Raw genomic sequence first — 13,457 nt, 5'->3', positions numbered from 1 at the left:
AAAAACTGAGGCCACTGAGTTAAATGGGCCTTTCTCCAACATTCTGTAATGCAACATCATAACAGCAGCTACAACACTGCATTTGTGGATGGAGCATTGATAGAACAGTTGAATGACAGAGGCTCTGCATGACATCACTGACCTATAGACACAGAAAGAAAAATGAGAGAGGGGGTCTGGGGGGGTTGTTCCTGTCTTACATATAGTAGAAATGCTGCCACTACTGGGCGATTGATTGACTGGGCTTTGTAAGTGACACCCTGACAGAGGCTTCAGCCATGCCAGCACTCCCTTCTCCCTAGAGAGGCCTGCCATAAAGCACACGCTCACAAAAATAGCTCTCTGTATTACAGGATAGGCCTAGCAGGCTTACAGTATGTCTACTAATGCTGATGGCAGCAGATTAAGAGGCTCTCCTGATAAAGTTACAGTGTGCAACATGCACCAATGTAGCAGCAGCAGGAGGTATAATCGGAAGCAAGGCTGCCTGTTACAAGCCTGTCACACTTTCTTATTGTGACCTAGATTTTTTTATCTAGTTTTTGTTTATAAGCAAAGAATATCTGGGACCATGTAATGCAAATCACAGCAATTACTCCAACCAATCATCTCCTTCATCATCTTTATGAGGCCTGTTCTTAGCATGCTGCTTTACTCCAGCTGCTGATACTCTACATTTCTGTTGATTCTACATTGCATCTTTATAAGTCACTGCTGTTGTGACAAAATCTTCAAAACAATAACCAAAAAAGTACTATTAAACTACTTAATACTAAGGGACAATGTCCTGCATTTGCCTTTTATTTTTCCTCTTGAATTCCACTTTTTAACTTTGTGTTGCCAGAATTAAACATGCTGACTTTGGTTTGACAGTCAAGACTGACATTTTGTCGCTGTCAGAACAAAACTTGTGTCTTCTTCTAATCTTTTTTTTTTTTGTAGAATAAGGCCATCTCTACCAGCTCTCCACTGCAATTTTCACAATATGTAAAGGACAGCTGGTGTTTCCAAATTGTGTAAAAAAAATCAAACCAAAAAAACCCTGACAAAAATAAAGATATGAAGTTTTGTTCTGAACGCAACAATATGTAAATGACTGCTGATTGGTTGGTGCATATTTTGCCAGGCACAAAAAGCAGTCTGTGCTGAAACACTACCTATAGCTTCAGTGTGAATGGATATATATATATAAACTGCTATAGGCTGAATAGTAGGGCTGCAACGATTATTCGACTTAGTTGACTAAAACAGATGACCAAATTAGCTGGCAACTAATTCGATAGTTGGTTAGTTGGTGATGTCATTAAGCATCTTTCTCACACTCATTAGGAATGTTTTGACATTACTGCTTACAAAAAGTTAACAAAACATGATGGTAGACAGCAAAATTCTCTGTTTAAACTTAAAATTTAAATACAGATTGCTTTTTTTATCTACCTGATTGAAGGAAAACTGATTTACTTTTGTTATATTTTAGCACTGCTTCTTTCCACATTATTGGTTTTAAATTTCACATGAAAAACATAGTGTTTTATTTCTCTATTGCATTACTAAATTATTTAATTTTAATATTTGAATATTGAAAAACTGTTTCGCTTAGTCTCTTCTGAGGGTCTCTGATTTACCCTCTTTCATAGAAACCAATGTCACTGATCACAGCAATGCACCTGGGTTCATCCTATCAGAGTAAAGTGTGTGGTGAGGTGAAGGGGCTTATGCACCATGCTCATCTTTGTCTCAAAATTACATGCAGGACTGCACAGCCTTGATTTCAATTGGACTACTGATCATGACATTTTAACACTATATAAAATGCATTTTTAAATACAAGTACATGTACATAATTAATGCAAAAAATTTTAATTAATGACAGCTGCAATGTGCCTTATTTTGAAAATACTACAATACTGACTCAAATGAATCCTCTAAAAATAAGGTGGGCAACATATTTGTAAAATATTTCTATGTTTCAGAACATTTAAATTGGCCCTTCCATTGTATGGTTCTGAAATCTTTCCTTTACGCCTGTCTGTTTGTATTCTTTTCTTTTCTTTCCTTCTCTGAAAAGCACATTAACATGTCACCCCACTGAAGCATAAGATGAAAGGAGCTGATTTAGCATGCATGCAGGTCTATGCAGTTGGAGCTGAGCCAGACGGCACGCAGATTGAGTGTGTTTGAGACACAGCAATTTAGCAAGAGCAGAAACAAAGAGCACAGTTTAACACGGGCGGGATGGGGAGGGGAGTGGGCGGGGGTGAGGGAGAGGGGGTCTGCTGCTGCTGCTGCTGTAGGGTCAGCAGGCAACATTCTACACCAGCACTGAATGACATCACTCTGAACAGAGGATGAGAGAAGGGAGGGGCTGTATATCAGAGAGAGATGAAATATGATCAATGAATAAACGAAATGTAGACTGTGAGCAAAGGAGAGGAGGAGGAGGGGAGAGAGAGACGGTAGATGAAGAGAGAGAGGAATATAATCAGATAGCGAGAGAGCGAAAAAAGGTGAAGGAGAGAAAGACCAAGAACGTGAAATAGAGAGAAGAGAAAAAGACAAGAGGCTAGACCAGTGGCATCCTATTACAGCACCACTCTCGAATTCAGTCACCTCTTTAGAATGACCCATTCTTCCTCAAATGTTTGTAAAGGCAGAATGCTTGGCGAGAAGGTTGATTTTATAGACCTATGGAAATGAAATGAATGAAACTAAATGAAACACCTGAAAGCGATGATAAAGGGTGTGTCCCAACAGAGAGGGAAAACCAGAAAGAGGGAAATAGAGAGTGATTGGAAGAGAGAAAGACAGAGAAAGAGAGAGAAGCTGCTATCCTGTACATGACAGCCAGTCTGTAAGAGAGGGGTCACCACAAAGTCAAACAAACAAACTACAAGACAAAACAGAGAGAAATAATGAAATAAAACATTTAGAACGTAGCCAGCATGCTTTATTATCATTTCCCCAACACACAAACATTTACAAGAGCAAAGGCCACAAAGCCTCATAGGAGGCCACAGGGTCTGGACATGCTTTAAGAGAGTAAAAGGCTTTAAATGGGGTGAAGGAAACAAATGAAGAGAGAAAAAGGGAGAGGTGAAGAGAGGCCGTTCCCTGACAAGTCAGAAAACGTGATGAACTGTCCACATACGGGAGCGGAGGACAACAAACAGAGAAAAGGGAAAGATTAATGACCCTTACATCTCTCCAGCCTTTGACTCTCCAGTGGGGGTGTACAAGAGATTAATTACAAGGAGTAGTTTACAAAAACACATAAAACGGCCACACAGCGTCCATGTCCAAATACCTCCAGAATGCTAACTTTATAGAAGAAGCAAAACACTTTCTAATATTTTGATGTACATTCATTTTCATTTGTAATGTAAATAAATAAAACAAACAAGTATCACAGTGGTAATATTTTATGTAGGTGTTTATTAGACCACCTGTCTTTGTTCCCTGGAAAGATCCCTGAAAGTAGGCCTACACTGAAAATCATGAAATCCCAGAGTCCAGACCTTATCATCAAATGTGTAATATTGGGATTACTTGGGACTGTAAGATGCAGAAAATGCAGCTTCTAAGACTGAACTTTGGAGGTGTGGAAAAATATCCCTGCAGGTTTCACAGATAAACTGAAAGCAAGTCTCTGGAAAATAAGGGAGGCTGTAATGATGGAAAATATAATGGACACATTAAATGCTAAAAATTGTATATTTAGTTGTTGAGGCTTAGGTGTTTTTTTTCTTGATTCTGAAAAATGATGGCTGTCCAGTAGCACTGATGGGAAACCCTGCGATATAAACATCTCTTTGAGTTTTCCATCCACTGTTCTCCATCACTGGTCCAGTCCCTTATTCTCTGTTTGAGGTGTGAGTCAGCACAGTCCTGCATGGCACTGGGCCAAATGGGCTGCTCTGGGCCAGAGACTGCCTGAAAGACACTCATTAGGCTAAAAGCCTGGAGACACACAGCACACACACATACACACACAACAGAGTACACGCACTGAACTTGACAGAGACAGATCTAGTTTGGATGACAGCCACTAACTACAGATGCCTGAAGATCACTGCTGCTTTTTTACATTCTGGATAAGTGTAGTGTCTCGCAGAGAGTGCACACAGAGAGCTATGAAGGAGAAAATGTGACAAAACTAATGTTTTCAAAGTTGAATATTATTTAAACTGTCTAAACTGGCACATTTATGGAAATTTTAATTAATATGCATTGTCCTCATAGATACAGACAAGATAAAGTAAATTAAATTGTAGTTGAAAAGTCAAAGCACTTGCTGGGATTTGTAATATTTAGAATGACAACTCAATGTTTTCTATTATGATAACAGAGAAATATGATTTAAGGCTCTCGCTGTTGGTATAATGTTTGATCATAACAACAAACACAGCAAAAATTAGCATGTGACATAAGCTGTTACAACTTCAAACATCATAGTATCTGACACGACAATTACAGATAATACTATCATGACAATGTTCTCCTGCTGAACAAAACCTTTTGATGACGCATAACAGCATATGACATCTGCTATGACATGTTTATGGCATGGTTATGTCAACGTTATGTGTCAGGATTCAAGTGAAGTGTTACCCTTCAATCTTTATATGATTAATCAGAGCTTTTCCAATGCTAAACAAAAAAATAGACATTGAGAGGGTGGAGCATCTTAGACTATTGTTACAGTTAATCACATCTCACAGTTAATCCACAGCTCTAAATGTTCGACAGCTTTCTTTGAAGCGTAATAATGAAGATATCCTCGTGTTTGCCGAATTTGTTTTATGCAGCTCTATCTTTGCTCTAGCCCCAGTTTGAAAATTATCTACGCCAACAGGTCACACAATAACAACACTGTGTTGTTTTATTTTATTTAAATGTTGGTTGTTTTACAACTCAGTTAGACAGCCCTTTCCTGTCAAAGTAGGCAGTTCTTCACCATGTTAATCTCCCTTTTCCTAAATTTGTCTTGTACTTTCTCTCTAACCCTGATTTCCACTTCAGATTTTAGTGAGGATTTATATCACACACACACACACACACACACACACACACACACACACACACACACACACACACACACACACTTTCTAAACCACTTAGCCTTCTGGGTGTCTGTTGCTGGAGATTATCCCAGCTGTCATTGAGCAGAAGGCAGGATACACCCAAATAAGTTGGAATGACTATTTTCCAGCCTCTCTTTATACCTCAGAAACTGGTCGTCCACATATGGACAGTATGGAGTGAGTAATATGTTTTGAAACATATATGAGTGATACGGAATGAGTGATACGTTATGAAACTTTACATTTACATTTATGGCATTTGGCTGACGCTCTTATCCAGAGCGACTTACAATTTGATCATTTTACACAGGTAGGGCAAGGCGGTGTTAGGAGTCTTGTCCAAGGACTCTTATTGGTGCAGTGTAGGGTAAGACCGATTGTCTTTGCTTTCTGACACACTGAGCTGCCTGTGCTCGTGGGCATTACACCGGAAACTCAATTAGTATGGACTACCTCCTCTCAGAGAGATGAAAAGAGGAGAGAGGGAGAGCAGAGCGAGATGGAGAGGGACAGAGAGAGAAAGAGAGAGGAAGGGAGAGAATAAAGATGAATGAGGTTAATGGTGAAGGCCAGAGGGAGACAGTGTCATTGTTATTACAGCACCAGAGAGGAATAAATAAGAGGATACAGAGAGTGCAGAGGCTATAAAATACTAGAAAATGGGTGATCTAATTAAAGGTTTAAAAAAAATAAACCCCTTATACATCTCGCTTTGTAGCTTTATTTAAAAAGCACAGTATTGAAGTAAAGACAAGGTTTCCCTAAAAAGCTGAGAGCTATTACTTTTATTTTGCAATACTACTTAAATTCTACAACACTATGATACAATGTATGCTATGGTATCTTTGGCATAAGCCTCTCAATCCAATACAGTTAATACAATGCAGGTAACAATACATTTAACAGACTTGAGAAAACAAAGTACTCAGTTTAATACTCAATATAGCATGAAGCATACTAAAAACAAGCTAGCCCTGCTCTGAAAATACTGCTTTCTCTTTAACTTAAAACTGAGATCAGGGATACTCCTCTTAAGCATATAATGATATAAATTTAGGATTAACAGATTAGCTTTATTATTTAAAATGCTCCACCTTTAAAACGTTGAATGCTCTAATAAACTGAAAATGAACACATGAGCATATTAACATATTAACCTGAGGCAGATTTTCAGGCCCTCCTTATTTTTGCTGTATTGCAAAATGCGCAGTCGTAGGTAAAAAGTAAACAACTCAACCAGTCAAATGAAATGTTGTGCTGATTTTTAAGTGAAAATAAGTTATGTCTTATTCAGGGAACAAAGTTACATGTCATTCTTATGCTAATTTTAATGTGCTATTTGAATATTGGGAAAAAATTATTTTATATACTTATAAAATTTACACATATACATACATGTGTGTGTGTGCGTGTGTGTGTGTGTTTATCGCTGTTGTTGGAAGAAAATGTATCAATGCTGTTTTTGATGTTTAAAAATAAATTTTGAATACAAGTGAATTGAATCAAGACACTTTTTCTTCATTTTGTAATGAACTGAATTCAAAATTTTGTGAATCATTAAATTCCTACAACTTACATAAATAGCTCCGTTTACATGGTGTATCAGCAGGCTTGAGTCTATATTTGGTCTTTTTTCTGTTTGCTGGTGATAACTCAGACTTCTGAGGGTTAATGATTCAGCAGATCAAAGGAGCCATGTCTTACAGCTCTTATAATCAGTAAAAAGGCAGGGTGTCTCTGATGATGAATGGGCGTTGTTGTGATGAAAGTGGACAGCGAGGACAAAGGATTTCAAAATTTATAAACAAAGGAAAATTACAACACTCATTCTCCATTTCAGTAATGCTCTTGCACTCATGAATTAGCTGTGGTCAGATTACAGCAACCTGCATGAATTTTTCATCACTGTTAATCAATACTTGTATGAACAAGAATCAAACACAACACAGCTTATAGAAAAGCCAGAAAACACTACAGGAACGCTCAGAGGAATCCCTTCACACTATATATGGTTTAAATGCTTTAATTTAAAGGTAAAATGATGATGCAAAAATATGTACAGACACACCTCATGTGTGTTGAGTGGAATGAGCACACAGAGTACACCGTAATGTTCTTCAGAGGATGTTGCTCACTCTTGATAAGAGGAAGTCATTACTTTACCAATTTATCTTGTAAGACAAGAGTCACATCCTTCCCTCTGTGTATTGAGGAAAAACAGTTTTAATGCGAAACATTCTAACGCCCTGGATAATAAAGCACCTAAACTCTTCAGATATGTCAAAGTGGTTCACAGAAGAACCACTTCTGATAGATGGCTCTTCAAGGAAACACTTGAAATGGGCAACGAGTGTGAAAACTTTTTTTAAGTTTAAGGAACCTCCACATTATTCTACATGTTCTATAGGATTTTTTTTGCATTTTATTTGTTCCTCTGATGTCCACTCATATGTTTATGCACCAAAAAGAGTAATTATTTTTACATGACCATTTTCTGACCACTCTTTATTGCTTTGAATTAATCAGCCTGTTTTTGTTAGTGGGCCTTTAAGACTGATATGTAAACCTATGTTTTGATTAGTTGCCCTGTGTTGTGCTTCATTCATAAAGCAGTCCAGGCTGAAAAACTCAAATAAGCAGGCATATTTAAAAGAGTTGGATTTTGTGACATCACAAGAACCCTGAATTAAAGACAGGTTGTTTTGCCTCTTACTTTTCATACGTAAACCTATGGACTGTTAATGAATGGTAGATTCTGAAACTTTTCTATCAAAAAAGAGAGGAAAATTTGGCATTCCATGATATGGACCCTAAAGGTTTTCCCTAGGACAACACATCCAAGTCCTTTATTTTTAGGCATGTCTACAATGTATACAAATATAGAATAAATAGCAGTGACAACAGATAATTAGCACTGTATCCCCAACACTGTAGTCCATAAAATAACATCGGGCCTCATTCACCAGCCATTCTAAAGAAGAAATTTCTTCCTACAACCCACTTACACAGATTCCATGAAGATTCTGATATTCACCAGTGCTTTCTTATTTGGGATTTGCAGTGGTGGACGAAATACACAAACCATGTACTTGAGTTAAAGTAGAGATACCCAGGGTAAAATAGTACTCCAGCAAAAGCAGATGTCCTCCCTTAAGATCTTTATTTGAGTAAAAGTACTAAAATAACTGCCTTCAAATGTACTTAAGTATCAAAAATAAAAGTACTTAAAGAATAGTTATGACTGCAATGTCCTATTACCATTTTTGTAACAAGACTCTTGCTTCATTAACTTGTTTTAGGTGAAAACACTCTAGTGTCACCAATATTTTAAAAGAATGTCTATTAAATCATAAGCACAAAACACTGAAGGCAAACCATTTCCATCAGGTAGAACCGAGTGGCTCTGAAATCACTTTTTGCAAACAAGCAAAGTTTCAGTTTAAGATTTATTTGCAACTTAATTACTTAATTACTTAATAAATTAATAAAAACTTTAAACTCAGGATCACAAATACGTTTCCTTTAATAAACTGCATCTGTAGGTCTCTGTTCATAAACATAAACTAGCCAAAACTAATTTACTATAAAATCTAATTCAGAAAAAAGAAAATAAAAATTTACACAAAGTTAAGGTAGTTCATCATTTATGTTGAATAGACACTCCCAAAATTTTACACTGCTGCACTGATGTTGAACCATATGCTTGCACTGGGTCGGTATGACCAACAGGTCAAAACAAGCTCAAAACAAACTGCGCGCTGTGCCCTGATTGGTGTTCTTGCTTTGTGCTTCTTTTGTTTTGACATGTTACGTCTTTATACACACATAAACCAAAAGGAACGACAGATTTCACATAATATAGTGGAGTAAAAAATAAGATATTTGACTTTTAAATGTAGTGGAGTGAAAATGGAAATACTTAAGTAATGATAGATGAAAAAACAAATTACATACTGTCCACTACTGGGGATTCGATCTTAGTTAAGAACAGAATCTATACACACTGAAGAGCACAAAGGTGTGAACAATGCACATTGTCTCCATTACCAAGGTATTTATTTTTGCGTGCGCCCTCTACCCCCCACCCCCTGGGCCCAGCAGTCAGACGCAGTGGAGTCATGGTCCAGTTGGAGCTCTACTTGTGTCTCTAAGGCTTTTCCATCTGCTAATGAGCTTTCCTGATGGGACCTGAGCTAATCAGATGGAGGATAGAGCTGCAGGGACTTCAGCATCACTAGAGGCAAAAGATACAGAGCTCTAACAAAACACATCCATGGAATCCAGTCCCCTCAGGAACAACTGAAGCATTTGTCTATGAAGATTTCAACAAAGCTGAAGAATAAGCTGCCTTTTCTTCTTTAGCTGTTTCCTGAGGACCATCAAAGACACTTAGATTGGTCAGCTGCTTCAATAATGGCTAACTGACACCAGGGGAGGATGCAAAACTTCCTGTGTCACAGACCAGCAGGATCAGGTGTCATTCCCCTACGGCTCCGAGTGACCACACAATGCAAATACTCTCCATCAACACATGGACATCTGCACTAGCCAAAATCAACACAGCCAAACCACAGAGATGCACTCATGCGCTGTTATAGTACTGAGACTCTATAACAAAGTGCAGTGGTGTAACTAAGATCCTATGGATCCTAGTAAAAAAGGATGGGCCACTCCATACAAAAATACTATGTCTCAACAAATCTGGTGCTCTAATGTGGGGTAATGGTTGAAGTCTTATTATAGCATTACACTCCCCTATAGCATTATAATTAATTATTAACTTATCGTAACAACTGCCAGAGTCAGTGTAAATTTGCATAAGTACACAGCAAATTTGCCAGTATTAAATCTACTCTTAAACTGATGTAAAATACCAACACTTAATAACGTGTATCTGATGCGTATTGGTGTGTTAAATACACTGAGAAATACTAACCTAAATACACTGAGAAAGTGATAAAATTAACTCTCTGTGTAGATCTAAGACTGGGAAATTTGCTGTGTGCTTACACTCCCCTATAACACCAGAGTTTTATCAACTCGCTAAAAACAACTCCACAAACGAACCTCATCAACACTAAAATTTTAACTCTGAAAAATCAACACTTTTAACACTAAAATGTGGTGTGCAGTGACAAAAGTGGCCAAGTATAGTTTCATGGGGGACGGCCGTAATCTCTTAACGATCTTGGCACAACTTGATAATTTTTTGATGCTGGATTGTGGATATATCCAAAGCAAACAAGAGTATGTGCCCTTTAAAACCCATCCTGAAATTCCTCTCATCAGTGCTCTTTTAATATCTAGCGGACAATTGATAACACAAGTTTGTTGGAGTTATATTAATAGCCTAAGGACAGACGTGTTGTGTGAAATGTTCAGTGTTCAGAGCTCAGTCAGATTGGTTTAGAAATTGGTTTAGATCATTTCTTTGTTCTAAACCTTAATAGTCTATGGCCCCATCCACATTTAACCCAAAATTTCTCATGGTTGGCCTCAGATGTTCTTGTTATGAGATTCACATCTGACCCCAGAAGACCAGGTAAAATAAGACCAGATATGAGCCCCAGATATTACTGTGCCTGCATTGCCTCTGGGATGTACATATATATTGGGTTTGTGAGACAGTACATGCTCTGAAATGAATAGCTAGATTTTATACTATTATATTAAGAATATTTGTATAAAACCCATACCATTTATATCACAGTTACTGATGTAAATGGTACAGGTTTCACTGTAACTTCCACAGAAAAACACTCCATGATATTCCTAATTGCTAATTTAAATTTATTTGGCTTCTAAGAACTTACAAGTACTTATTTTTCTTATTTATTTATTATTCAGTTGTTTATTTTTCTTAGGGATTTACAATGATATTGTAATTATATGGGTATAGATATTAGTTTTTTTAAAAATTGGCATCACTCAGATTGTACTCCAGCAGAGCAGAATGTTTAGATGCACATCATATTGAGAAATTTGTGAGTGGTTTCACTATACATTGTTGCCATTTACATCACTGAAGAAGTGTTAAAGTACAGTGAAAGTTAGCAAATGGAACAAGGCCCAAATTTAGATTAAAATGAGATGTTCATCACTGTAAGTGCATACACAGCAGCCACTCACTCATTTCTCTGGAGCTGAAGAACCAGCTCCGCTCCCTCCGCAGTGATCTTGACTTCTGCTTCTGAAGGATGCTGACGATGGAAAAAAGACAGCATTACTGGACATGGCAACAGAAATGACAGTAAAAGAGCATTTTCACACCTTGCTATGCGTGTTTGTGCTAATGTGCCAGTGTGACAACAGGTCATGTGTAGCTACATCATTCCACTGAAGCTCAAATTGCAAAAGCTTTGAAACCCAAGGTGTTAACTGAGATATTAGTGAGCTAACTGTATACAAAATCATCATTTACAGGGTACTTTCTACTGGGAGGTGTCTGTCCCAAACCCTAACCCCCAAATTTCAAAATGTGAAAAGAACACTGACATTTTTTGGGTCATTTTTCAGGGTGTGAATCTTTTGATTTCTTTTCAAGCAAAGCTGGAAGATTTAGATGTATCATGAGTATAATTTTTTAATTAAAAAACCTCAAAAACTGCTGTTTTCATGTCAGTACCGAAACACAGTTTTGCACACAAAACACATCAAGCCACAGCCCTGGAGGTTATAGCAGGAAGTGAGACTGCATCCCTGTCCCTCATGGCCACATGGAAAGCAATTAGACCTCATCGATTTGAAGCAATTGTGTCCCAAAGTGTGGAAATCAGTGTGTAACATTACCAAAACACATTTTCTGCAAGTAAGTTATTTTTCTTGAGTTTAAATGAAAAATATGATTTTATGTGAGCGCAACTGTTCAAAGCTTCGCCCGCTCAAGATGCTACAAGATTAGCTACAACATTTGGTGAACTTTCTTGAGGCTTTGATTGTTCTGTTAGTGACAAAATGGACCGTTCAATCATGTACTTTGATGAAAGAAACCTCATTAAGGCATGACTGTAGTGTAACGTTCAAGTTAAAAGTCCGAAACATGTTATTTGGCTGGTTTCTAGTTTGTAGACTAAAGCAGATTCAAATGGCCTGTGAAATGAGACTCAGGTTGGATCCATAACACTGTTTACCTTGGTGTTCATTTGGGATCTTTTGTGTCTTGCTGGGCTCAGCCACTGAGGCGACGTGAGCCCATAGTGCTCCACGGTGTTGAGGAAGCTCCACAGCGAGTCTGAATCGACAGAGAACAAGACAGATATCTTCAAACCACTTCCAAGCAGTCGATACGGCATTTTCTAACACTGAAGCCTTCACGCTGCTCTGGGGAGAGCACAAAGCCTCCGCTCCTTTATCAACATGCAGCCTCGAGCAGCACGCTTCGCTCAGACTGTAAACAGTAGCTCGCTTTACCTGTGTTCTGGCTGAAGGCAGTGCACTGGAGAAGCAGAATGAAACAGATGAGAGGTGGCCAGAGGCTGGAGTGGGCAGCGCGCTGGTCAGTGCAGCCCTCCCCCATCACGCACAGCGCACAGCGGAGATAGCGGCGGGCGACTAGCCGTTCAGGGAGCGTTCTCCATCCACAGCACCGCGCTGTACTCCGCGCGGACAGCAGCTCTGCGTGCTCAGTTTCAGCGCGAGCGCAGCGGCTTCTCCGCGCTTTACATCACCAGAGCGGCCACGCCCCCTTTGGGTCTTCGCTCGCGCTGATCACCTCACACCGACCTTATGCTACATACACGCTGCACTGAAATCAGAGACTCTCTATTTTCCATTTTACACACATTAAAGGGGCATTCCGCCAATTTTCTACATTTAATGAATGAATAATTCAGTGGCTGAGATATTGAGAGTCATTCAGACTGGTTTGATGTGAAATGGTTCATTTTAGAGAAACTTACAGACTGATTTCTTCACAGTGGTGGTGATGGGAACCAGAACTCACAATGTCTACCGCACAAATATAGACACTTTATTTACTATCCAAAACGCCAGTGAACCTACACGTCTTCTGAGTTCCTATATGTAATGTTAATGATGGTGGGAATAGTGGAAAATCTGAAAGAAAAAATATTCTCTGGGGACTATAATGCCTTACAACACCATGAATGTACCCCTCCGCCGTGAATGAGTTAAACAATGGATTAAAATACATTTTAAGTCAAAACTCTGTCACAATACTGTCTTAAAACAATGTGTCAGACATCTGGCAGCATATGTCTAACCGTTTCATGTAAAAACTTTCTGTGAAGGAGCTTTTAGAGGCACTCAATTCGTCAGACGTCTGGTTCCTATCACTACCACTGGGAACAATTCTCATAAAACAAGTTTATCAAGAGCGGAGCATTTCACATTAAACCACTCTGATTGACTTTGTTT

General features: G+C 38.4%; 1 protein-coding gene across 2 annotated transcripts in view; it reads right to left on the bottom strand.

Moving 5' to 3' along the window:
• adam19b (ADAM metallopeptidase domain 19b) overlaps nt 1-12,738 on the bottom strand; it is a 40,091-nt gene extending 27,353 nt beyond the window's left edge. The window contains exons 1-3 of one of the 2 annotated variants that reach the window (XM_017690166.2): nt 12,492-12,738; nt 12,212-12,312; nt 11,211-11,281 (exon numbers count right to left, since the gene is read on the bottom strand). In XM_017690166.2, the coding sequence (XP_017545655.1) occupies nt 11,211-11,281; nt 12,212-12,312; nt 12,492-12,597 (278 nt within the window). In that variant the 5' untranslated portion in view covers nt 12,598-12,738. The remainder of the gene's footprint in view (nt 1-11,210; nt 11,282-12,211; nt 12,313-12,491) is intronic. The other variant, XM_017690164.2, reaches the window with a different exon arrangement.
• Nucleotides 12,739-13,457: the final 719 nt, after the last annotated feature.

This window comes from Pygocentrus nattereri, chromosome 8 (assembly GCF_015220715.1).
Source record: "Pygocentrus nattereri isolate fPygNat1 chromosome 8, fPygNat1.pri, whole genome shotgun sequence".
NCBI classification, from domain to species: Eukaryota; Metazoa; Chordata; class Actinopteri; order Characiformes; family Serrasalmidae; genus Pygocentrus; species Pygocentrus nattereri.
This window is presented reverse-complemented; position numbering and strand designations above follow the sequence as displayed.